The 27,137-nt window shown below is 41.1% G+C and overlaps 2 protein-coding genes across 3 annotated transcripts in view; one reads left to right on the forward strand and one right to left on the reverse strand.

The window, feature by feature from the left end:
• Nucleotides 1-9,958, forward strand: part of Msl2 (MSL complex subunit 2) — a 32,236-nt gene extending 22,278 nt beyond the window's left edge. Inside the window, exon 2 of the mRNA XM_028869946.2 lies at nucleotides 6,627-9,958. Coding sequence (XP_028725779.1) covers nucleotides 6,627-8,218 — 1,592 coding nt within the window. The 3' untranslated portion in view covers nucleotides 8,219-9,958. The remainder of the gene's footprint in view (nucleotides 1-6,626) is intronic.
• Nucleotides 9,959-12,771: 2,813 nt separating this feature from the next.
• The window catches only part of Ppp2r3a (protein phosphatase 2 regulatory subunit B''alpha), a 115,364-nt gene continuing 100,998 nt past the window's right edge, over nucleotides 12,772-27,137 (reverse strand). For both annotated transcript variants that reach the window (XM_028869944.2, XM_028869945.2), the window contains exon 13: nucleotides 12,772-13,979. In XM_028869944.2, the coding sequence (XP_028725777.1) occupies nucleotides 13,853-13,979 (127 nt within the window). In that variant the 3' untranslated portion in view covers nucleotides 12,772-13,852. The remainder of the gene's footprint in view (nucleotides 13,980-27,137) is intronic.

Raw genomic sequence — 27,137 nt, forward strand, 5'->3', positions numbered from 1 at the left:
AGGAGCTGAGAGTTCCATGTTTCCTGATCTGTAGGCAGTAGAAGCAACTATTTCATACTGAGAGAAGCTCGAGCAAAGGAGACCTCAAAGCCCACCCTCACAGTGACACTTCCTCCCACAAGGCCATACCTACTCCAACAAACACCTTCTAATAATGCCACTCCCTAGGGGGCCAGTTTCTTTAATACCATCACAATGACTGAGGCACCTTTTAAAGCAAGCATTTAATTGGGGGCTTGCTTACAGTTTCCAGGGGTTTAGTCCATTACCATCATGTCGGGGAGCATGGCAGCTGGTCAACATGGTGTTGGAGAAATAGCCAAGAGTTACATCCTGATCCATAGGCAAAGAGAGACTGACACTGAGCCTGGCTTGGGATTTTGAAACCTCAAAGCCCACCCCGATGACAGATTTCCTCCAACAAGGCCACCTTCCCATCTTGTCGTTGTGCTACTGCCTGATGGCTAAGCATTCAAATGTATGGGAGTTGTTATTCTTATCCACACCACCACATATGCTAATATAAAACATTTCAGATTAGTTTCAGAAATTGGGGCCATACAGAGTCCATGCAGGACTCTGCAGCCCCAGTTTGTAAGACCCAAGGCCAAACTGCCTCTCATATACCTGATGTTGAGACTCCATCTTCTCCTTCCATTCTTCTATATCCTATCCAGTTAGGGCTAATACTCTGGTTCTCTCCCCCGGTAAAGGCCTTACATCTAGTAGTTGATTATTCATTCTCTCTGTGTTTCACTTTTAGTAATCACATCATTCTTGATGATACATGTGGAAATAAGCTAAGATTGTCTCAATGAATGCCACAGACAGTGGTAGAAGTAGAGATGGGTTTGAATAAGCAGAAGTAACACTAGGTTAATGGGCTGGGGGGCGCAGCTCAGCTGGTAAAAATGCTTTCTTAGCATATCTGAAGTAGCTTTGGGGGTGACTCCCCAGCACTTTTAAAACCAGGCATAGTGGCAACGCCTGCAGTCCCAGTGCTTGAGAGGTGGGCCCAAGAATATAAGAGATTTGAGCCGGCGGTGGTGGTGCACACCTTTAATCCCAGCACTCGGGAGGCAGAGGTAGGCAGATCTCTGTGAGTTTGAGGCCAGCCTGGGCTACAGAGTGAGTTCCAGGAAAGGCACAAAGCTACACATAGAAACCCTGTCTTGAAAAACCAAAAGAAAAAAGAAAGAAAAAGAAAATCAGAGATTTGAAGTTTCATGCTTTGTTACCATGTGAGTTTGAGGACAGCCTGTTGGAAAATAGAGGGGAGGACATAGATGAAAGAAAACACTAGTTTGGGAGTCTGTAGACTCAGCTTTTTATTGCTAGTACCTGGCCATATAATCTATGAAAATCCATTTTGATTAAAATGAGGCCACAGGAACTATTGATTTCCATGGTCACTCAGTCACAATCCTTATGTTTTATGATTCTGCCATTGCTTGCATATTAGATGCCAGCCTATTGCCAACAATGATAGAAAGTGTAAAAAAAAATTTCTAGTGAGCAGTGGGAGTATAATGCAGTAGCTGTTAGTTGTACTAGGGGAACAAATTGAGGGTAGAGGAGTGTGGAAGGCTTCCTGTGGAGGTCATATTTGAGTTGAAGGAAAAACATTGTAGGAAGAACATACACACACACACACACACACACACACACACACACACGGTAATCATGACATGTTTCTGATGGTTAGTGTGGGTGAGAGTTGGATTGTAGAGTCTTTCTTAGTGATGCAGTATTTTGGGGGTGGGAGGAGAATGGGTTTTGGATTTTAAAGGCAGTTGGATTTTCAAAGGATAAGCCTGTAGTTAGGTTTATGTTTTACAACATTAAACTCATTGGCAAAATAGCAGATGAATTGATTGGATTGGATGAAGTGGAGGGAAGGGAGATAAGTGGAAAAACATTTAGTTTTCAAAGTGAGAAGCAACCCATTAGTAGTCAAATGGGTAAAATTTAGAGGATGGATGAGCAGATTTTAGGAGCTACAGGCAGGGGCACTGATAGGAAGTGGACTAGAGATGAACGATCTGGATGCTTTCAAAAGTGAAAGATGGTGTCAGTATTCATCCAAGAGAATAAGGGCTGGAGGCAGAAGATTAATAGAAGGCAGGTTTTGGTTAAAATATTAAGGCAACTCCACCTAGTTAAAAGGGAGGTTTATTTTGTGGGGCTAACTAACAAGTGAAGGGATAGGTTACAGGGTCAGGGAAAGGTGTAGCACAGTCTGCCAGTGTTCTCTGGAGAACTTTGCTCGGTCTACATCCGCATCTCCGGTCTTCAGGGGTCCTCTCTCGTCTCCGCCTACACGTGACAGTTACCGAAGCCTCAAAGGGGGTGGTATTTTCAGGTCAGAGCTGAAACGGCTACCCACTACAGGTAGGGTTAGGAAAGACAAATGTAGTTATATATGTTAAGCTTGAATTACCCCTGAAGAGAGATTCATTGAGTCTGAAGTTCAGGAGATTTGAATTGGAGATAAAGACTAAAGTCAATAGCTGTCTAGGCAGATTCTTGAAGATCGTGGAAAGCATTTTTAAACTTTGGGTGATACTGATGTATGCATTTTATTTTATTTTATTTTATTTTTTCCGCTTATAAGAGTTTTATTAGAGATACAGGGACAGAGAGTGCAGGCCTGTGGGAGAGACACGTGCGTGGAGAAGAGGAAGAGGAGAAGAGAGAAGGCCGGGAATATGGCGCTCCGCTTTAAAAACCGGCTGGGGGCGTGGCCAGATCACGTCACTACTCCATGCATGTGCGTAGATCACAGGGTCACGTTGCACGCTTAAGTAGCCATGTAACGTCACAGATTCTGGTCACGCAAGATGCCTTGGCCGGAACTTGCTAGGCGGAGGTGTCCGGCCTGACCGGAATTGGCTAGGCGGAAGTGTCCGCCTGGTAAATGCGACCGTTGGGGGGGGGGAGGCGTGTTGTGAACCCTTCATTCCCGACTCTTTTATTTTTTAAAAAAAGAAAAACTTGTGGTTGACTGGGTACGGGGGCGGTGTTTCTCTCAAAGACTGCTTCCAGCTGAATAGTGGGCGTTGGTTGGCTCTTGGGGGGGTGAGGGGTATCTTGTGAAGTCCGGGGATGATGGTGGAGGTCCTGGAACGACGTTCTGCCGTCTCCTGGTTCTGCGGCTGTCCATCGTGCTGCTGCTGGGGACCTCCCATTTAACAAGATACTGTTGACACAGAGCTTAGAGAAAAAGAATCGTTATTATTTTATTTTGGAGTTGGCATTTGTCTGAGGTAGATTTGGCCTGTCCAGATAGAGGCATGTGACATTTACCTGAGGTAGATCTGGTCTTCGTACCCTGCTTAATTTCTTTTTTTTTTTCTTTTTTTTTTTTTTTTCCCGAGACAGGGTTTCTCTGTGTAGCTTTGCGCCTTTCCTGGGACTCACTTGGTAGCCCAGGCTGGCCTCGAACTCACAGAGATCCGCCTGACTCTGCCTCCCGAGTGCTGAGATTAAAGGCGTGCGCCACCACCGCCCGGCACCCTGCTTAATTTCTATCTGAGACAAGCCTCATTAGAAGTAGTTCATTTAAGGCACCTGTTTTCCTTAGGCAAGCCTTGCTGGAGGTAGTTTATTTAAGGCACCTGTTTCACTTATTAGGTTAACACTTAGGAAACACGGGTGATCAGTTGCTGAGTATTGAACAATGATAAATGGTTGTATTACATTATTCCTTACCACCTGGATATTTTTGATGGTCCTTTTTGCCTCCGGCTCTGTGTGGCCCTGGTTGGGGAAGGGAGGGGTGATACCTTATTCCTCTGGAGTTGGTGACAAGGCAGTGGATCCTGATGTCCTCTGGAGCTTGAGAATGAAAGGCCCTGTTTGTTTCACTGTATATGAAGAGAGATTTTTCTGGGATGGAGGTGAGATAAAAGGTTTTAGGTGAGACAGATGGACCCAGTGAGGAAAGCCCTCGAGTTTAGCAGCTGTGGGGGTTACAAGAATTACCTTGAAGGGTCCCTGCCACTTAAGGGAAAGAGGTAAAGGGCGCTGGCCTGGAGGAAAGAAGAACCTGATCCCCAATGTGTATTGGAGATGGGCAAGGATTGTCACACGGCTGAGGCAGTGAACAGTCCGCATAGCTCCATAGAATAGACCTTAGGTGACATAAAAGAGGAGTTAACAGTCTATCTGGAACAGTTGGAGGCTTGGAAAAAAGACCTGGTGTTAGAACTGGTCTGAGGAGATATTTAACTTTTCCTGATGGTGGGCATATGGGTAAGATCGAGCTGTAGCCCTGGGGAGGTGGGAAGCCTCCAGCATGGCCATTATATGGCCTGAGTTAGACACGGATCCTCCTTTTGCTGTGAGAAGTCCACGCTCCCTTGATGTATGCATTTTAAAAAGGAAAAGATTCACAATTGCCAGAAGATTGTGTGCACCAGTTTGTGTCTGTGCATGCGTATCCAATTTTTTGGGGGTCTGAGACCTAGTAAAGATTCCAAAGGAATAAGGGAATGGAGTTGAGACACTGGTTTAGATACTTTCTATTTAAAAACCTGCCACTGCCTCCTGAGTTTTTGGGATTTAAAGGCGTGAGAGTCGATTCTCTAGTCTCTTTGTTGTAGTCATGTCTGAATTATTTGCATTGAATTTTAGTTTAGTACTGTTTTTGCCATTCTAGGTTTTATTTTATGATTGTTATTACTACCAGATCCAGTGTTGTCAGGATTTTTTTTTTTAAAGCCATTGACATTTGTTAAGTGTTTGAAGTACTTGTCAGGTGTGTGTGTGTGTGTGTGTGTGTGTGTGTGTGTGTGTGTGTGTGTGTGTGTGTGTGTGTCAGCTTCCTCACCTTAGTTTTTCTTTCCTAGTATTCCGATCAAAGTTTTTTTTTTTTTTTTTTTGGTTAAACTATCCCACTGTTAGAGTGGATAATCGAAAAGACTGTGCTTCAGTTGGGTGTATTGGTGCTTTCTGAACAAATGATTGTGTTACTTACATAGGTGTCTTACTAATACATACTGTATGTATTTTCTCTAGTGTTGAGGTTTGGATTTGTGAACTGCACGAGCAAAAACCCTACCTAGCTCTTGGCAAGTCTTTTTTTTTAAGACCATGTCCCTTTATATAATGTATCTTGGTGGTCCTTAAACTCCAACTTCTGCTCTCTGAATGCTGAGATTACAGGTGTGTGTGTGTGTGTGTGTGTGTGTGTGTGTGTGTGTGTGTGTGTATGCACACATGTGCGGGTCGTGTGTAGGCAGAGGCTAGAGAAGAGGACATCAGATGTCCTGCTCTATCAGCTGGGGGCCGGTGACCTCCAACAACCCTCCCACTATCCTACCCTTGCTTGTTAGGTTGCCTGGTATGTGCCACTACAACCAGTGTTTGTGTGTGTGTGTGTGTGTGTGTGTGTGTGTGTGTGTGTGTGTGTGTGTGTTGCCTGGTATGTGCCACTACAACCAGTGTGTGTGTGTGGTTTCTGGTGATTTGAGTGCAGCTCCACATGCTTGCATCACACATGTTGTTAGCCAGTGTCCTTACCAGTTGAGCCAAACCCAGCCCCACTTTCACTTTCATAATATGTTGCTGCACTTAGGATGCCTGTGGCCTACTATATTCAGTTATTTTGAATTCTGTCATTAGAGTTAGAGTCCAGTATTACTTCTGGGTTTATTTATTGTAATCAGTTTAAATATAACAGCCAACAACAGTGTGTAGAGGTAAGTTTTTAACTTGGAAAAGAGTTTGTATTGAGCCAGGCATGGTGGCACACAAGTGCCCCCACCCCCACCCCCTGTTCTTTTGAGCCAGAGGCTATCTATGTAGTCCTGGCTGTTCTGGAACTCACTGTGTAGACCAGGCTGGCCTAGGACTCACAGAGATCCACCTGCCTCTGTCTCCTGAGTGCTGGGATTTTTTTTTTCCCCCGAGACAGGGTTTCTCTTTGTAGCTTTGCGCCTTTCCTGGGACTCACTTGGTAATCCAGGCTGGCCTCAAACTCACAGAGATCTGCCTGCCTCTGCCTCCCGAGTGCTGGGATTAAAGGCGTGCGCAACCACCGCCCAGTGAGTGCTGGATTTAAGGTGTACACCATTGTGATTTAAGGTGTACACCATTGTGTCTGGCTTACATTTTCCCTCATTTTGTTGACTTGTGAAAGATTTTGGGTTGAACAAAACTCCCTTCTTTTTTTCAACAAATGAGATTCTTGCCCATTGTAGTTACATTTTGATCTTCTTAAAAGTTTATGGTTCATATATATAATAACTGGTTGAAATTACATTTGTACTGCTTGTTCAATAAGTTGTCTATTATGTTGGGTTAGTTGGAGGCCTTAAGGGTTTTTGGCCACTGAGCTTTACCTCTTGATAGCCTTTGGAGAGAAGACTGTAAGAAGGTTGGTGGTAACATTTTGTGGACACGACCGAATCAAGGAAGACTGGTTTGAGATAACAGAATGGAGAATTATAGAAATGAAGAGAGCTGTTGAGTATTTCTCCAGTTATTTCTGTATATAACCCCTCGCCCCCCAGTCTAGTGAGTTTAACCAATTTCAGTTTTAAGAGGATAATAACTGAACTCCATTATCTGAAACTGTAAATGAGTTTTACTAAAATCTGTGTTTTCCTCCTCCTCCTCCTTAGGACATTTGCTACAAGATCCTATTGCACCCACCAACTCCACCTGCCAACACTATGTCTGCAAAACTTGTAAAGGCAAGAAAATGATGATGAAACCTTCATGTAGCTGGTGCAAAGACTATGAGCAGTTTGAGGAAAACAAGCAGTTAAGCATCCTAGTGAACTGCTACAAGAAACTATGTGAATATATAACCCAGACAACATTGGCGCGGGATATAATAGAAGCAGTTGACTGTTCTTCTGATATTTTAGCTTTGCTTAATGACGGATCATTGTTTTGTGAGGAGACAGAGAAACCTTCAGATTCATCCTTCACTCTGTGTTTGACACATTCCCCTTTACCTTCAACCTCAGAACCCACAGCTGATCCTCAAGCTAGTTTATCTCCAATGTCTGAAAGCACCCTCAGCATTGCTATTGGCAGTTCTGTTATCAATGGTTTGCCTACTTACAATGGGCTTTCAATAGACAGATTTGGTATAAACATCCCTTCACCTGAACATCCAAATACGATTGACGTGTGTAATACTGTTGATATAAAAACTGAGGATCTGTCTGACAGCCTGCCACCTGTCTGTGACACGGTAGCCACTGACTTATGCTCCACAGGTATTGATATCTGTAGTTTCAGTGAAGATATAAAACCTGGTGACTCTCTCTTGCTGAGTGTTGAGGAAGTACTCCGAAGTTTAGAAACTGTTTCAAATACAGAGGTTTGCTGTCCTAATTTGCAGCCAAACTTGGAAGCCACTGTATCCAATGGACCTTTTTTGCAGCTTTCTTCCCAGTCTCTTAGCCATAATGTTTTTATGTCTACCAGCCCTGCACTTCATGGGTTATCATGTACAGCAGCAACTCCGAAGGTAGCCAAGTTGAATCGAAAAAGATCCAGATCTGAAAGCGACAGTGAGAAAGTTCAGCCACTTCCAATTTCTACCATTATCCGAGGCCCAACCCTGGGGGCATCTGCTCCCGTGACAGTGAAGCGGGAAAGCAAAATCTCTCTTCAACCTATAGCAACTGTTCCCAATGGAGGCACAACACCCAAGATCAGCAAATCTGTACTTTTATCTACTAAAAGCATGAAAAAGAGTCATGAACACGGATCCAAGAAATCCCACTCTAAATCCAAGCCAGGTATTCTTAAAAAAGACAAAGCAGTAAAGGAAAAGATTCCTAGTCATCATTTTATGCCAGGAAGTCCTACCAAGACTGTGTACAAAAAGCCCCAGGAAAAGAAAGGATGTAAATGTGGGCGTGCTACTCAAAATCCAAGTGTTCTTACATGCCGCGGCCAACGCTGCCCTTGCTACTCTAACCGGAAAGCCTGCTTAGATTGTATATGTCGTGGCTGCCAAAACTCCTATATGGCCAATGGGGAGAAGAAGCTGGAGGCATTTGCGGTGCCAGAAAAGGCCTTGGAGCAGACCAGGCTCACTTTGGGCATTAATGTGACTAGCATTGCTGTGCGTAATGCAAGTACCAGCACCAGTGTAATTAATGTCACAGGGTCCCCAGTAACGACATTTTTAGCTGCCAGTACACACGATGATAAAAGTTTGGATGAAGCTATAGATATGAGATTCGACTGTTAAATCAGTGGGTCTTGAAACCTACCTACCCCGGTAGGAAATAGCTACAGTTCTACGGCAGCTATGGTTCTGTTGGTTTAACTTGCCGGAGCTCCTGCATATAGATCACTTGTATCAAGTGTTTCATTGCTAAGTTATATGTGTTAGTGTCGGGGAAATAGTTTGCAGATAATGGAGGAGTAACCCTACAACTATATGTTCTTAGTTCTTACAGAACCTCATAGTTTGAGAACAAATGCTGATGCAACTGATTTATACAAAATGAACTTTGGCAAGGAAAATAACAATAACCTCATTGTTTATGGTCATGCTTTGTGCATAATCAAAGTTGATGATTAAATGTAAGGAAGTGGTATCTAGTCAGTCCATAAAGATTGTGCTAATTTTTTTTGTGGAAAAGTAGCCATTAGTTTATCAGGAGCCTTTGCTGCCTTCAGATGCCGCAGTGGTATTTCTCCTGTTGAAAAGCTGATGCGTCCAGCTCAACCTTTGTGCTGACATAATACCATTTCTGATCATGAAAATTGGCTACTGGCGTGTATGTAGCAGTTTTTAAATCAGCAGTATTATGAAAGAAAATTGCCCCCTCATTTGAATGTTTTAAGAAATCTGTCTTTTAAAAAGTGAACAAATAAATTCTGTCAGACCACAAATGTTAAGCTGTTTATGCTTTAAATATTTATGAGTTCAGCCCCCTTTCTAGTTATCTGACTCACTTCTATGAGAAAATCCTAAGTCCTTTCACTTTGAGCAATGTTCTAGTTGGTAAATAAAGTGAAGAGCTGTTTTATTCTGAACATAATTGAGTTTATTTAGTTCATAACATAATTTTTAAAAATATAAAAAGAATTTAAAAATTCGGTTTTATTTAATTTTGAAATAATGCCCCAAATGTGCCCAGATTTATGCATTATACTTATTGCCATTGACAACTTCTTTGATTTTTATTTCCTGTTTATTTGCCACAGGCTTTACCTTGAATATGCTCCTTTTTTCTTTTTTTTAAGGGTGCTGTTCATAATGAAGGCTTCTTTATCAAGGCCTTAAAACATGCCTTTGATGAAGCCTGTGCATTTAGGTAGGTGCAAAGCTCGGAGGATTTTCTTTAGAATGCTCTTTTGCATGTAAAGCACAAACTGTGTTTGAGTTTTAATGTACTTCTTCCTATTAACTTTATGGGGAAGACAAACATTCTGTTGAAGGGAAGTCTATAGTCAGTTGCTTGAAAGAGCACAGCCCAGGTAAACAAGGACTGACTAGGTGTAGAGATAACCTTGTGATTTCAAAGAGTTGCTGCTTTGGCAGTGCTTATTTTAAGAAAAATACTGCTAGGGAAGTTCCAGTTTCTACTGCATTCACCATCTAGTGAGATCTGATGTGTTGAAGTTGTTTTGATTTGGCACACAGCATGTTCAATGATGGTTACTCGCCTCATAAAGACATGGAGAAGAATCCTTTGGACACAGAGCAGATGACACCTCCTGTTTTGTAGTGTATCCTGGTGTCATTTTCTGTGAATGTGGTCAGGTAGTTGTTTTGTTGTTGTCATTGGGCTTTTTAAAAAAAAACAAAAAAAAAAAAACAAAAAAATTTTTTGGTCTCTTTTGGTGGGGCGGGGGTGGGCTAAAGCCATAGGAAGAAAAATGTGATGTATGTGTCCAGTATGTACGATTTTGTTTTTGTTTTGCAAGAAGAGTTGAACTATTTTTGATAACAAGAGTAAATGGTGGAAAATGCTTCTTAGTTGTCTTGTCTTTATTTGCTTACCAAATTTTGGAATTTTATTTAAATTCTTTAAGTGGTAGCAGTGTCTTATGAAACATGTATTTACCTAAAGTTTGTAACAGTATGTGTTGGACCAGATGATGTCCTGCTATATAATCATGTAAATCTGTTTTTTATTCACTAATGATCACTGCAAAAATGAGTAGAAATGAGATTGTACACATGGATAATTAGGCTATATTTTGCAGATTTCCCAGACTTTCCTAATATGATCTTAAAATTCATGGAGTACCTCATTGCTTCCCAAATTTGATAATCTTAGCTTTGTTTTTGATGCATGGGAGGTTGGCAATAGAGATAAAGTGGAAATCAGTATGTGAGGGCCTTGATTGTTATGTAATATTGCCAATGATGAATTCAGGTTGTTTTTAGCACAAGTTTCTCTTTTTTATGCTGGTATTATCACTGCCACATTTTTGGAAACCTGTATCACACCTTAAGTCTATCAATAAATGATAGTTTTCTAATTCTATGTTGTAGAATACTGAGGAGTTTGGGATAGCATGTTCTGAATGGTCTGTATTAGGCTGGGGAAGAGTACTTAAAGTGCCTTGGTTTTTATGTTTTTCTTTATGACATGCGTTTTTTAAAAGTAATGCTGACAAATGCTGACTTAATTTATTGAAGGAACCAGATTTATTTATCAAGATATGAAATTAGTAAGACAAAACAAAATTGCATTTAAATCGGTGTATCTTGAATAATCTGAGTCCTTGTCAGAAGAGAGCTTACAATTTTTCTCTTTGGTTAGATTCATTGGGTGTATATTTTCATCATGAAGCACTAGGGTGTAAAGGGTCTGTGTAATTTGCTTTCTTTAAAAAAAATTCCACGATAACCTTACTGAAGAAATGTTAAGTGAGAATTTCCTTTTTCCATAGGTAACAATGCTTTTAGGACATAAGACTGTATAGGAAGGATCTGGATCTAATATTCTTGATTTCATTTTAGATACCCAATAATATGCAGTGATACAGCTTTTTAATATATGGATGAGGCTAAAGTCCCCTTTGATCCTGGAGAGTTCCTTTATCCCAGAGGAAAGCACTTCTCAGTGAGATAGTACCCTTAAGACTTTTCTTTATAGCATTCCCAAGGCTTCAAAGAGTTATTCTTGCAAAAACTCAACTTTGCTCAGAGGTGTAAAAATGAATTGTATCTAAAACCAAAAATGTGTAGTGAACACAATTCATACATTTGACAATTTTATTGTTTGGTGAAAAGGGGAAAACAAGTCATGCACCATCTCTAGTCAAACACTTTCAAAGCTGAGCAAATGATAGCTGAATTAGAATTTTGGTATTTTTTTTAAACATTTTAACAGTGTAGTGACAGATAAGATAGATACAGGGAACTATACAGAATTTTATTAGTTTGATTACCTTGGCAATTATGCTATGGAACTACCCTCCTTTCATTAAATGTTTAGATCAGTGGTTCTTGACCTGTGTGTGGGTCACGACCCCTTACAGGGTCGCATATCAGATATCCTGAATATCAGATATTTATATTACCATTCACAACAGTAGAAAAATTACAGTTATTAAGTAGAGATAATAATTTTATGGTGGGGGGTGTCACAACAACATGAGTAACTGTATTAAAGGGTCACAGTATTAGGAAGGTTGAGAACCAGTGATTTAGATTATAATTCATCTTTTTCAAGGTCTCTGGGATATTGTCACAACTTGACATTTCCAGTTTGGTAATAAGGTAATTCTTTAAAGTATAATTCATGTAACCAAAATTAAATAATCCATCTCAAACTGTGTGGTGTTGAGAGTTTCAGTAACAGCAAAAGAAGATAGCAAAATAAGTTAAAAAGAAGGCTGCAGGCAGAGTGCTTTCTTAGCATGTGGATGGTTCTAGGTTTTGATTCCCAGCACCACAGATAAAGTACAAGTTGCAAACAATTTCAGTGCAGCTAGTGAGGCCTAGCTAGCTCAGCCCTATGCTCATGGCTTTTAAGGGATATTATAAAGTTGAATTTTATATTGTGCTTTTAGGTGAGTCTCAAATAGTTTAGAACACAGCTAATAAAATCCTTTAAATTGCCTTAAAAAATTATCCTCTTGTATTTTTATTTGAAATTAAAAACAGTTGTTTCCCCTTCCTGCTAAAGATTGGATAGGATTGGTGATAACATCACATAATTATTTTCAAGACAGGGTTTCACTGTGTAGCCTAGTCTGACCTCAAACTTGAGCCGCTGATCCTCCTTGCCTCAGTCTCCTCTGAGTGCTAGCATTATATTAAGCAAAATTTCTCAGTGTATTTATGCTGTTGTATATACTGCATTCTCTATCCCCCGACTTAACTACCTAAATCCTGAGATTTTAGGCATGTGGCACCACACCTATATGTTTTTTTTGTAAAATTTTCCTCAAGTTAGGTTTTAATATCTGGGTGAGCTATTAGTTGTAATAATTACCAGATTCTATAGTGGTTATGTGGGAGGTTAGTTGTAGTCATGAAGGTAGGCTAACCAGGGATCTGGAGGATCTTGTGACAGGCAGGATTGCTGGGCTTGCTAACTGCTAGTATTAGTTCTTAATTTTTTTTCTCCACGTTTAGCCTACCATCATCTAAAGTTTGATTATTTCACTGCTTGGCCTTTATACCAGCATGATAATTAGAATGGAGAGAAAAGAGAGGTTATTCTGATCCTTTAAAAGACTTTCAAAACAAAACAAACGGGATAGGGAAAAGTTGATGGCTTTGGCAGACATGGATAATAAGAAGTTGCTGTGATTTTTAGAGATGTCCATCCTTTTTTAGTTTTTTTTTTTTTTTTTTTTTTTTTTTTTCCAGCATGAAGGGTGACAATGAGCACTGTAGGATTTGGCTGCTTGGTGGCCTGTTGAAAAATACAGGATTTTGAATTTATCACTATAGTAATTTCTACTGTGGGTGAGAATTGTTTTCTTCCAAGTTTGATAATGAGGTGGATGAAATATCTGGTGTAGTAGTTTCTAACCAGTAAGGAATACTGTTTAGTTTGAGCCTTTCTTTTGGCTTACTCTAGTATTCAAGAAAGGGAGGAAATCTGTATAGTGAGAAGTTTTCATGGTGTATCACGTTCCTTAAGTCTTCAAGTAGGCCTGCTAGAAATGAAGATAGATCATCAACTAATCTGTAGATTAATAATCACCCAATAGTTGGCTATAAATGTTATCATAAGTGCCAGATTCTGCCCTTACCTTCACTTTAAGGATTTTTCTTGAGATTTTGTACAAGACCCACAGTCAGATGCAGAGGCTGCCGAGCTTGCCAGCAGAGTTGGAAGGGCCTAGTGGTTACAATACCTGAGAATGTAAAGTGACTAGCAGTTTGGCAGGTCATGGTGAAATTACATTAAACCAGGTAAGTTCAAGGTCCCTGAACTCCAGTACACATAAGTAGTCTCTGAGATGTTTGGCAGTGCTTTTGTTACTAGAACAAAGTCAATTCTAGAGGCCCTTGTCCAAGTTTCAGAATCTTTGACGTAAGTTTTCTGCAAGTGAAGTTTTCTTCTAGGTTTTGTAGGAGCCCGGGGGGCCCCAGGGAAGCTGGCCAACACTAAGGCAGCTTCTTTCTGTGCAGAGACCTGTGCTTGGCCTTGTTTCCAAGAGAGCCTCCATACACTGAGGGGTGTAGATTTCAGACTGCAGACTTTGGAAACTGATGACAGTATGTACTTCCAAGGAAGAGCTCTCTCTGCAGGAGGTTTTCGGCAAACTGGAGGGATCTCCTGTGCTGAACTACTTAAGAGCATTTTAGTTTCTAGTGCACTTGGAGCAATCAAAGCCTTTACAAAGCAGTGTGCAAACTAGACCATCTCTCCACACCATCCTTCTGTGTAGATGTTGGCAGCTACTCTTCATCCACTGACTGAAGCTTTCCACATCTCTCTGAAAGGCTTGAAGTTACTACTTTATTACCCTTGTTTCCAAATTCAGAGGGAGACACAGGTTCATCTGCTTCATAATCTTCAAAGGAGCTGGAACAAAGCAAAATGAGTTGATTTTTTTTTTCTTAAAGAATTATAAACATCTGGATATGGGTCAATATAGCAATGCAGAGATTTGGAAGACCAGTCTGAAAAATCACCCTCACTTAACTGGCAGCTTACTCACAATCGAGCCGCTCTGAAGAGGTCACAGTCTAGAGAAGAAGCCCTTCCTGCTCCCTAAAGCTCAAGTCTGTTAGGGTTTGTTGAAAAGCAGAGTTAGGAGTTTTACGAGTGTTTTCAATGGTATTTCTAAAGAGGGGAACTTATTGACTGCTTTTGTATTACAGCCTCCCTCCTTGTGCCCTACTGACACATTTAGATGTGCAAGTGTATCTGCTACAGACTTCAAGTCTGCTTGTGGATTTTCCTCCTGTTTATGCTAGGAAGAATTCTAATTGTCATTGTTCCTTAGAGCCTTGAAATGCTATGACTCCCAGATTCAATATTTAACTCTTGTGAATGATGGTTGCCTGCTCTGAGGTACTGAAGTAAGTATTCTGATACTAATTTGAGCCTAGAAAATGTCATTGAATTACATTTTATGTTAACAGTACTTGATATCATTAGTGTAGCCTTGTTATTTGGACCTTACACATACTAGAGAAGTGCTTTATCCTGGAGCCCATATTCAGCCCCCTAACTTTGCTTTTTACATCTATTTATGTGTATGCGTGTGGCCTGCATGTATGCAATGTGTACCGTGTGTGATGCCCATGGAGATCAGAAGAGGGTATCGGATCCCGTGGAACTAGATTACAATGGTTGTAAGCTGCCATGTGGGTTCTGGGAACTAAACTTGGGTTCTCTGCAAGGGCGACAAGTACACATAACCAATGAACCACCTCTCCAACACCCCCCCTCCCCCAATCCAGAACATTGTGAATAGAGGTTAAACATTTAAAAAGGTCTACCTAATGTTTGGAAAACTTCCCCGTGATTCTAGCTCATGATGCTCAAACTTGCTCACTGCAAAGATCCTCCATTATTAATTTGTTCCTATTCCACCACTCTTCATCCTTTAGGTGTCCATGGCAATGGGATATTCTAGGTAAGGAGGCAGTATGCACTATGAGAGTAGCTTTGCTTTATGGGGTATGGAGTGGTATCAAAGTTAATTTTAGCCATGATAAGTCAGGACTGCTTATTCCTGTCAAAATGGAAGGTGTTTTTCTTTCCTTGGTTCCTAACTTGCTTTGTGCATGCTGCTAGTATCTAAAGTACCTCAGCACAGGTCTGAGAAAAAGGTGTATTTTCAGAGTTAAAATCAGAAGTGACACTAATTCAGTAAGTATTTGAACTCAAATTGCTGAGCTTGAACCAGATGTTAGGATACAGTGTAACAGGAATGATGGAATGAATGGAACCAGCCTCCTCGAAGAACTCCGGAGGCCACTTGGAATGGTGGCTAAAGGATTAAAACATGGATTATGGAGTCCAGATTTGAATCTACAGCTGATCAGTGTGTGACTTTGGACATGTTACCAAACACTACATTGATTTCCTTGATTCATGAGCTTCCAACTACTAGATGGGGGTGATCAGGGTCTACATCAGAAACTACCAAATGTAGCTCTCATTTTCACAGAGAAGTACTAGGGCTTAGCAGAGTATGACTGTGACACATAACCCTATTGAGGGGCAAGATTATTTGTGAATAAAACCAACCCTTCCCCCAACACCATACAAGCCAGGTACAGGGTACATCCTGGTATACACTGAGTTCCAGGCCAGCCAGGTAAGGCTGCAATACAAAACAGACTAAACCAAAAGGGGTGGTTCAGTACCTTTTTTGGGGGTTAGTGCTATAGAAACTCACCAGGCAACACCTGAGATACATTTGACTCCTAACTGGGAGGGTCCTGTCGGCATCTAGTTACTACAGTCTAAGGATAGAACTAAACCTGCACTGCCAGAGGCTTATACCTACATCTCATAGAACCACTCAGCCTAGAACTAGTGCAGTTGAAGCCTGATCTATCTCTTACTCCTTCAGCAGAACTGGCAGGCAGGCTGTGGACTGAACTGTCTGCACTCCTGGGCAACTGTGGTCTTTCCTGTGTTTACCCACCACTTCACCTGTGCTGCTGAGCTGCCATAGTCTGGCTGTCTACTGGATGACTCTTCTAGGATGATAGCAGCGTACTTACACCTGAACTCACTTTCCTGCTGACTGCTTTCTCCCTGTTTTAGTGAGCTATGTGCTACTCACAGCCAGAATCCCAATTGTGTCCTTTCCTTCTTTCCCTTTGAATCCAACCAGTTGCTCAATACACTGAGTATTTGAGTCAGGGCTTGCTGTGGGAAATCTAGGACATGTGGGTATAACCACAGAATAAAACATTCACTGGTTCTTCACTTTGGAGCCTTTTATAATCCAGAGGAGAAGTGTGAATTACATTTTGACTTTCTTGAGACAGGGTCTCTCATGCAGCCCATGTAGTTTCAAACTCACTCTGGATCCTGCTACTTCTGTCTTCTAAGTACTGGGACTGCAGGCAGGCGCTACCACATCCAGTCTATGAACTAGGTCCGAGTCTAGAACTGAGCTTGGTGCGTGAGAAACAAGCACTCTATCAACTGAGCCACATCCCTAGCCTTTTCTCTCCCTTTTAAGACAGGTTCCCACTATGTAGCCCTGGCTAGCCTGAAAGTCATGTAGACCAGGCTGGCCTTGAATTCAAAAGAGCTCTACCTGCATATGCCTCTAGAATGCTGGGATTAAAGATATGTGCTATCATGTCCAGCTTTACTTAGATATATTTTCTTTTTCTTTTTTTTTTTAAAATTATCTTTATTTCCATTGATGCTTTTGCCTGAATGTATGTCTATGTGAGTGTGTCAGATCTTGGAGTTACAGTTGTTAGCTGCCATGTGGGTGCTGGGAATTGAACCCACGTCCTCTAGAAGAGCAGTTAGTGCTCTTAACCACTGAGCCATCTCTCCAGCCCCCTACTTTGATATATTTTCATTGAGAATTTCATATATGCATACAATGTATATTGTTCATATTTAGCCCCACTCCTCCCACAAACTCCTTTCATATCCACCCAGCTCTGTACCTCCTAATTTCATGCCATTCACATATATATATATATATATATTCCATGTAATTTAAATACACACTGCACTTGCTCGCGTGCGTGCGCGTTGTGAGCCTAGCCTTGAATGGCTGAGTCATCTCTCCAAATTTTTTAAATTATTGAACAAATCAATCTGTGTTGCCTTTATACTCATGGGTGTGGAGCCACCTGATGGAGCATGGTCAACCAGGGACCACACCCTTAAAACTGCCTCAGGTGCATGCTGGTGGTGGCACATGCTTTTAATCCCAGCACTCAGGAGGCAGAGGCAGGTGGATCTCTGTGAGTTCGAGGCCAGCCTGGTTTACAGAGCGAGTTCCAGGATAGGTTCCAAAGCTACACAGAGAAACTGTCTCAAAAAACAACAACAAACCCCCCCCCCAAAAAAAAAACCCAAACAACAACAAAATGACGGCTTCTTCCTTAGAAGCCATCAATCATCAGTAGCTCCTCAGGGGCAGAGACTTGGGAGCTCTTCTCCATATTGAATGCTGACAGGCTTGACCTTGTATTTTAAATTAAAAACATCTTAAGCCCTTTATTGAAATTTAGTCAAATGTTTTGAATATCAGACATTTAGTTCATGGAACTTCCTTTGTCTAGTTTCTTAAAAACTGTCCCAACTTTACCAAGTTTCCTGATATGGGCCTATGGGATGGCTCAGCAGTTAGGGGTGCTTGCTGCCAAGCCGAGTTCCATCCCTATGACACAAGATAGAAGGAGGGGACATACACACAAATACAGTAAAAGTTCTGAATGTCTACCAACCTACTTTCCTACCTCAGAAAGTTATCTGCCTAATTAAGAACACTTAATAAAGCCGGGCAGTGGTGGCACACACCTTTAATCCCAGGACTCATGAGGCAGAGGCAGGTGGAGCTCTGTGAGTTCAAGGCCAGCCTGGTCTACAGATCAAGTTCCAGGACAGCCAGGGCTACACAGAAATCCTGTCTTGAAAAACAAAATACCCCCTCTCAAAAAACAAAACAAAATAAAGAGTCCATTAAAAAAAAAAAAAAAAACCAATCCAAACAAAAACATAACAAAACTGTTAAAATAGATCATTTTAATTTTTTGTGTGTTTTGCCTGCATATTACTATATGTGCCCACTGCCCGCAGAGGCCAGAAGAGGGTGCAAAATTTCCTGGAACTGGAGTTATAGATGGTTGTGAGCTGCCAAGTAGGTGCTGGCACGGGTCCTCTGCAAAGCAGCAAGTGCTGAGCCATCCTCCAGCACCTTAAAACAAAAGTCCTTTAAAAAGAGATGGTCTCCTTATCTATCCGGGCTGACCTCAAATGCCCAAATCTTAGGATTACATGTGTGTGCAACTATGTCTGGATGGATGGGTCTTTTAAACTACCTAAATGGACAAGTTAGTGCTTTAGGGAACATTCTGAAGCATTAAAGCCACTTTTGAATGCTAGTAACATTGGTACTTAATATACTGAAACATATTAATAGTTCTCTCTGGATTGCTTGACAAAAGGTGTTTTTAAAATTAATTATTATGTGTATGCACGATGGGTATGTATGTTGTGAAGTCATGTGGAGGCCAGAGGACAACTTTGTGGAATTGGTTCTCTCCACCTTTATGTATGTTTGGGGGATCAAACTCAGGTTTATAGATTTTAACAATTACTCACTGATTCATCTTGCTGCCCCCCCCCCAAATTTAGCTGTGTAGCCGTCTTGGTATATGTGCATGTTTATGAGTGCCCATGCCTGTGTGTGTGTGTGTGTGTGTGTGTGTGAAATACAGAAAAGGGTGTTGGTGTCGTCTTCTGTTACTTTCTACTTCTGTGAGATAGTTTCTCACAGAAACTAGGGCTCAGTTTTCTCACCTAGGCTGGAAGCCAGCAACCCACTTTAGAGCTGGGGTTACAGGCATTTTTGGGAACACTGGTCTTATTTATTGTGTGGGTGCTGGGATCCTAATTTACATTGTTGTAGAAAACACGAGGATGCTAATTATAAATAATGCTGTAACCTGCTTTCCTCATACTTTTGTGCTGGTAGGACTCTGGTCTTTCTGGGTTCATTACTAGGTTGGATTTTCATGCTGTTCTTTGTTGTGATCCTCTGTCCTCAAGCCATGTTTATCTACAGTGTATGCAGCCTTAGACCTGGAATCATTTATTGGCTAGTGACTGAAGCGGGAGGTAGAGCATGACACAGGGACAACCTGCCACTGTTGTTTGATGGGAAGAATTTGAAGTGCCTTTTGGAAGGGTGTGTGTTCTGGGCTTGGAGAGGACATCTTTTTGGTGGGATTGGCTGAAGTAATGTTTTCTGTGCCTTACAGTAAATATTTGCTGAGGCACATCCCTAACAATCTCCTAGGTGATAGGGTTACATACAAGATCGAAACAAGGGTCTTTGCTTTTGAGAAGCCCACAGTCTAGTGCTAAGATAAGTAAGTAGGCCAGTCTGTTTTCATCCATATTCCAGGTTCTGTTGGAGATATTACATGTGCCATCTCACATATTTACTGTTATCAGTGGTGCACTGTCCTGTGCTCTGGGAAGGAAGCAAACAGCACAGGTGATGACTGCTAGTTACAGCTGACTAAACTCTATTTGCTAGAGGTTAGGTAAATGTTACCACGGTCACAGAAGCTGTAGAAGTAAATAGACACTGCTTTTTCTTACAAAGAACTGGGTCCAAAGACTTTATTTATATTCATTGTCTTCTTTAAATCTTAAAGTAGCATGGTGTGGCAGAGGTTTCATTGTGGAGGGATACTGAGGCTTGGAAACCCAGGATCACACTAGTAAGTGGTACAACAAAGATTTGAGTTTAGTATTGCCTAACTCGAAATTTTCATGTGCGTAATGTTACAGACTCCAACTCTTTACCCAGAGTAGCCACAGCGACTGTTCCCTGGAGCTAGATGCCAGCTGTTAGCAGCTCTGGGTCTCACAGTGATGCTGGAAGGGAGTTACCAGGATGTTCTGAAACTGAGCTGGAAGAGTCAGGTAACCTGGCCAGCTGGTGACTTGGCCAGCTCTTGGTGGCTCCCGAGCCTCAGACATTCTTCCTTTTTCTGACACGGGTCTCATCATTTTCTGTGTGACATTTATTCACTCTGACATCTGTACTTCTTCATGAGGTGAAGCCCAGGTTGTAGCCTTTGGCTGTTAGGTATAGGCCCAGTCTGGCTTTGGGACCAGTCAGCTGTTAATCCTGTGTAACAGGCCTTCCCTTTCCTTTGTTGACATTCTAGCACCCGCTGTACAGGCTGTGGCTTCTCTTCCCTAGGGACTTCAGCACCCACATGTGTTCTCCTTAAGCCTTATCTCCCACCACATGAGAAGAGTTCGGGACAAGAGCATCTCATATGTACTGGTTGAATTTCACAACAGCTGGTGACTGCGCCTCCCCCTTGACCCTTTACTTGCATCCCTGCCTCCTCTTCATTCCATGCACACTGCCACTTGGTGCTACCATAACTTGAAATTTTTTTTGATCCAATTATATTTTAAACATATTATGTATTTAGACCTGCTACCTTCCCCCCCCCCCTTCTCTTTAAAGGAGGTTACAAAAAATTCAGTTGGGGGAGTGCTAAAAAGGGCCTGGAGAGAGAGCTCAGGGGTTAAGAATGCTTACTGAAAAAAAAAGTAAAAAAAAAAAAAAGTAAAAAAAAAGTTGGGGATTTAGCTCAGTGGTAGAGCGCTTGCCTAAGCGCAAGGCCCTGGGTTTGGTCCTGAGCTCTGGGGGAAAAAAAAAAGGAAAGAATGCTTACTGCTTTATTAGAGGACCAGAGTTTGGATCCCAGCTCCCTCACTGGGTCGCTCACATATGCCTATTAATTTCAGCTCCAAAGAATCTAACACCACTTCCTGGTCTTTCTGGGTACTCATACAAACACACAGATGCACATAGATAAAATAAATCTTTTAAAAAATATGTAAGCCATACTTGGTGGTACATACCTCTTATTCCATCACTTAAAGAGGAGAAGCAGGTGGATCTCTGAGTTCAAGGTCAGCCTGGTCTACATAGCCAGTTCCAGGCAAACCACAAGTGCCTGACATGGGAGCTCAGAAGTGAATTCAGGTTTCTACAAGAGCAGGGTGTGCTCTTAATCTCTAAGCCCCTACAGTGATTTTTGTTGAGATAGTCACCTGGAGTTACAACTATTGTAGTTCACTCCTTTTATTTTCTGGACATTAACTGATATCAACAGACTGTTTATGTGTAAATGAAAACTGCCCCCATAGACTCATATGTTGAACTCTTGGACCTCAGGCTTCCCTGCCATGACTGACTCTTATACCATAAGACAAAATAAACTCCTTTCTCTTTAAGTTGGTTTTGGTCATGGTGTTTTATCACAGCAATAGAAAAGTAACTGATATATTTCATTACTCACAATTGCTTTTTTGGGGGTGGGGTGGGGAGTTGTTGGGGATTAAATTCAGGGCTTTGCACATGTTAAAACGCATGCTCTACTAATGAGCTGCACCTCCAGCCTATAATAACTTAGAGCATTTCACTATTTCCTGTACAAAGGTCCCATTTACTTTCATGGTGAGTATAAGCTGATATTTTTTTCAGAAATATCAGAAAGCAAATTTTGTGAGAAGCAAAATTTTGCATCCATGAAACCCCCAAAATGTGTTATTTGAATCTCACATTTTTAATGGATGTGGAATTCTGAATTGGAAGTTTTCTTTTTAAAAAAGATTTTTCTTTTACTTGAGTGTTTTGCCTACATGTAAGTACACTATTGTGTGCAGTGCCCTTGGAGGCCAGCAAAGCACATTGGAACCCGTGGAATTACAGACAGTTAGTTGTGAGCTGCCATATGGGTGCTGGGAACTGAATCTGGGTCCTCTGAAAGAACAGCAAATGCTCTCAACCACTGAGACATCTCTCCAGTCCCTAAAGTTATTTTCATAGCAGTACTTGAATGATATTTATGATGTTAAATTTGACTGCCAACTTGAAGGAACACACATCTCTAGACATGCCCGTGAAGGAATTTTTAAATATTAGGTTAGTTGACGTGGGGAGACCTGTCCTAAATATGGTGTCAGCACTCCATGGCTGGAGTTCTGGACTGAATAAAAAGAAGAAAGGAGTTGAACAGCAGTATTCATCTCTGTTTCCCAACTGGGGTTTATTGTGACCGCAGCCTCCAGTTTCTGCTCCCATGGTGGACTAAAGCCTTGGAGCCGGGAGCCACACAGGCCTGCCTGCCTTCAGTTGCTCTAGTCAGGCGTCTGACCCCAGAGTGGAGAAAAGTAGTTACACAATGCTGCTCGGTTCTTTTTGCATTCACTTCGTGGGTAATGTATTTTTTTTACTGAAGATTTCTAGTTCTTTCTTTTTTTTGTACAGTAAATTCACTCTCATATAGGGGTTGATAAACTATACGATGAGCCCAAACTATCTTCACATGTGTTTTGGTACAATCTATGAGCTAAGAATATTTTTACCTTTTTAAATTTCAAAGAAAAAAAACCACAGGAATATTTTGTGATGTGAAACACTATGCAATTAGTGCCTTTGGGCCTATTTTGAAAGTTCCATTGGAACGCAGTGACGAACATTTGCTTATATATACCTCCATCTATTGCACAGTTGTGACAGCACCCATAAGATCTGAAACATTTGTAACGGGTAGGAAAAGGGTCCTGCTCCCATGCATTTTAAAAATTTGCTTCAATAGCTAAAATTCTAGAAAATATTCCTGTTGTTTTCTAGAGGTGTTTTAAAACCCCAGCATTTGAATCAAAATAACAATGTTTTCAACTGTGTCCATTCCACTCAGTATCATGCTACAGTTTTCACTAAAAACATTTTTTTTCCCCGGGTCTGTGAAATGGCTCTGGTAAAAGAGCCTATTGCAAGCTTGGCTACCTGCATTTGATTCCCGGATCCCATAAGTGGCAAGAATCTTTGTCTGAAAGTTGACTTTTGATTTCCAGATATGCACCACAGCATATGGACCCTTAAAATTATGTCCCACCCCCACAGTAAAACAAAACAAATTTCCCCATTTCTAAAACACTAGCTGTAGTCTTTTAGAGTATATTTTTTTATTCCTATGAGCACTCATTTTGATTTCTTGTTCTGATTTCTGTATTGACTTCTTCCAATAGTGAGTCCTCACATTTATATTTTTTTGTTATTTCTCAACTGTCTGGCATTTTTTCACTTGTCTTTGTACCTGGGAACAGACTGCTGCCCCCATCCTACTGGTTGCTTAGGAAGGGGAAGTGGGATCACTGGGGTTTCCATCAAAAAGGGTTGGGAAGATGGTCTGGTCTGCTCTGCTCTAAGTGTCTTTTCAGTGGCTGCTTTCTTTTCTAAGTTCCCATATTCTTTGCTTTTGTCTCTTTTAGGGACAGGATGGGGGTGTACAGAGTTGGACCTATGTGAATGCTGCTTCTGGTGTCTTCCTTGTTCTAGGTTTTAGTCAAATTCAGGTAGGGATCACTAAGTGCTGCTCCGACCATCTGTTAACAATTACCCCCTTGTATTCTGTCACAAAGAGCCTCAGTTGCTGGCTCCTTTGCTCTGATCCTGGTCTCACCTAGAACTTCTCTTCTTTAAGGTGGTTCTCTGATTTTCTTTTTTTTTTTTTTGTAACTATCATCCTCTATTGCTATATATTTCAGGCTGTCTCCAACTCATGATGTAGCTCATTGGTCTCTTGGATGCTGAGGTCACAGGCATGAGCCACCACCATCTGTAACTCTTATTTACATGGTGTGGGAGCTGAAAATTGCAACATGCAGCCAGTCCACCTTCTTTTAATCAGAAGGTTTTTTGGATGCTTTGTGTCCTAATATGTATTCTGTGAATGCTTTATGGACAAAACCCACAAAGATTTTTTATCAGGAACTATTTTACTTTACTATTTATATGTCTATAAATAATAGGTTACAATCCCCACCTTTTTTTTGCCTCTTAAGTCTAATAATTTGAAGACAGCTTTTTAAAAAAGTCTTTAAATTATTACTAAAATACTGTTGTTTCATGGTGGTAGTCATTATTCCATAACAATCATTTTAATAAACTTTACTCCCCACACCCCAAAAAATAAACTTTACCCACTCATTGATCTAAAAAACATTTGCCTTGTTTATGTCACCATTAGTTTGTGCTGTAAGGTCTGTGCTTTTGTGTGCATACATTGTGACTGACTAAAATATTCTGATTTGGCTTCACTGTTCTAGGTATTTATTTTAATTAATATCTAACTCTCCCTCTAGTTTGATTCAGTAGCTTTTTAGGGTGTCTGCTGAGACTTCCTAATTAAACTTACACATGCATTTTCCTCTGTGTTTCAATTGTTACTGCTACACAAAAATGTCCTCCTCCCCTTCTCCCCCTCCCCCTCCCCCCTCTCTTTTTCTGGTTTTTTGAGGCAGGGTTTCCTCTGTGTAGCTTTGTGCATTTCCTGGAACTCACTCTGTAGCCCAGGCTGGTCTCGAACTCACAGAGATCCGCCTGCCTGTGCCTCTTTAGTGCTGGGATTAAAGGCATGCATTCCAACTGCCCGGCCAAAATTTCCTCTCTTTAACTTCCTTACAGTATATTTCCCAGCAGATTGTATTCTCTTTTCTCTTTCTGGTTCAGTAGTTTTCAACTTTCCTAATGCTGCAGCCCTTTAATAGAAGGTAGTTCATGTTGTGGTGACCCCCAACCATAAAATTATTTTCATTGTTACTTAATAACTGTAATTTTGCTATTGTTATGAATCATAATGTAAATGTCTGTGTTTTCTGATGTCTTAGGAGACCCTTGTAAAAAGGTCATTTGATCTTGCAAAGGGGTCACGACTCACAGTATTCTAGTTGGTTAGGCTTATTTTTTTTATATTTAAATTGACTGAATTCTTATTGTTATTTTCTTCCATTGCTGTAAGGCAATTGGAGGCAAAGCTTATCTCTCCCACCCCCATCTTGTGACTTGTATTTTTTAATTAATTAAAATTTTTATTTTATTATTTTGTGTGTGTTTGTCTGTGTGCTATGTGTGTTCAGGGTCCTTGGGAGGCCAGAAGAGGGTGTTGGATCCCTTGAAACGAGTTACACACAGTGGTGAGCAACCATGTTGGTGCTGGGGAGGTAGCCCAGGTCCTCTGTAAGAGCAGCCAGTGCTTTTAACAGCTGGGCCGTCACTTGTGACTTGTAATTTTTTGTTTGTTGTTTGTTTGAGACAGGGTTTCTCTGTGTAGCTTTGTGCCTTCCCTGGAACTCACTCTGTAGCCCAGGCTGGCCTCGAGCTCACAGAGGTCCGCCTGCCTCTTGCCTCCTGAGCGCTGGGATTTAAAGGCATGCGCCACCACCGCCCGGCTGTGACTTATAATTTTTAAAAGTGGAAAAACAAGTAAACAAAACTGCCCTACAAAAGAGGCAAATCAGACCTTTAATTATTGTTGCATCCCAGTAAATGCATAAGGCACACATCACCTATTAAACTGGATATTTCCTGTTTATCCTTCCTTTCTCTCTGTGCTCCAGGAGGCTGACCTGATGGACCACATCAGGGAGCTCCCTGGTCTACTGGAGGTCAACAGGTGTCATCGCCAGGCTGCTGAGGACACGAAGAGGGCTGAATGTGTGCTTCTAGTAGCTTGCTTTCAGGTGAGTTGCCTAGGATTGCAAAATTTCTAAATCCTGCCAGGAGCCCTTTTCACACAGCTACTTCTTTTGGTTCTGGTGTTTCATGTCCTGTCCCTTTAGGCCAAGACATGGAAATGCTTCCGAACTGCTGCTTAATGTGAGGGTACTGCATCCATCATTGCTTGGTTTCTGTAAAACCCTTTTATGTCTTTGTAGACTCTTTACAACTACAGTTTGGATATGCTTATTTGCATGCTGTGTTCTAGGAATTCATCTTATAAATTAAACGTAGTAATATTTTATTTGTGCTGAAATGTGGTGATATTTTATTTGTGCTTTAATAAATAAAGTTTTCCTGGAGGTCAGAGGAAATAGCAAGCCATTTTAAGTAAACATATAAATCAGGCAGTGGTAACACACACCCTTAATGCGATCACTTAGCAGGCAAGGTCTCTGTGTATTCAAGGCCACACTAGGGAACAGAGCCAAGCAAATAGTGACACACGCCTTTAATCCCAGTACCAACCATAGTGACCCGGAAGTCTGTACAGACAGACAGAAAGTGACAGAGCTGTGTAGGAAGAGGAAGTGAGGTAGCTGGACTAAGATAGCCAATGAGGGGGCAGAACAGCAAGGCCATAAAGGCGTGGGTAGACAGGACGTAACTCGTATTTGGAAGCTGCCAAGTTGATCAGGTAAGTTGATGATAGCTGTGGCTTTCCCTATTTCCTTGATCTCTAAGGCTTTCACACCTATATTTGGCTCCGTGTTTTTTATTTAATAAGACCATTTAGAAATTTGACTACAATTAAATGACGTATATTGGATGATTTGTCAAATACCATAATCCGTAACAATGGAATGTTAAAAATATAATATCAATAGAAGAGGGTAGAGTAATGGTCCAACTATACAGTGGAATATTACAAAACTATAAAAATGTGAGTCATTAGGGCTTAGAAGAATGCATTTTCCCTGCAGATATACAGACCTGAGTTGAGAGCTCAATAACTCATATACATTAGATGTAGTATAGCACGTCCATATTACCAACAAAGACTAAGGAAAAATGAGAAAGAATTTCTAAAGTCACAGAAAATAATGGAAAAGCCAGCAAATGATATAATTGATGGAATGTCCCAAATAGTAAGATTTTTAGACAGCTTTCTTTCTTAACATGATCCATGATGGAATTTTCCTTTGATTATTCCCAGTAAAGGTTCATTTAACACAGTCCAGTTATTTAGGGGAGGTTCAGTGCTGTAGCCCCATCTTAAACCTAGCTGACTGACGGTTACAGAGTTGTGGTGCTCAGTGATCTTGGATTCTGTGAAAGGTCTGACTTATTAAAGGAAATGAGACAGGAGAGTATCAGGGAATCAGTGAGGAATGCAAGAGAGGAGTGTGTTCATCCAAGTTAAGATAGCCAAAGCAGACATTTCTTTTATGTTAGTCAAAAGTGGAAAAGCTAGAGAAGGATTT

This window comes from Peromyscus leucopus, chromosome 7 (assembly GCF_004664715.2).
Source record: "Peromyscus leucopus breed LL Stock chromosome 7, UCI_PerLeu_2.1, whole genome shotgun sequence".
In the NCBI taxonomy this organism is placed as follows: Eukaryota; Metazoa; Chordata; class Mammalia; order Rodentia; family Cricetidae; genus Peromyscus; species Peromyscus leucopus.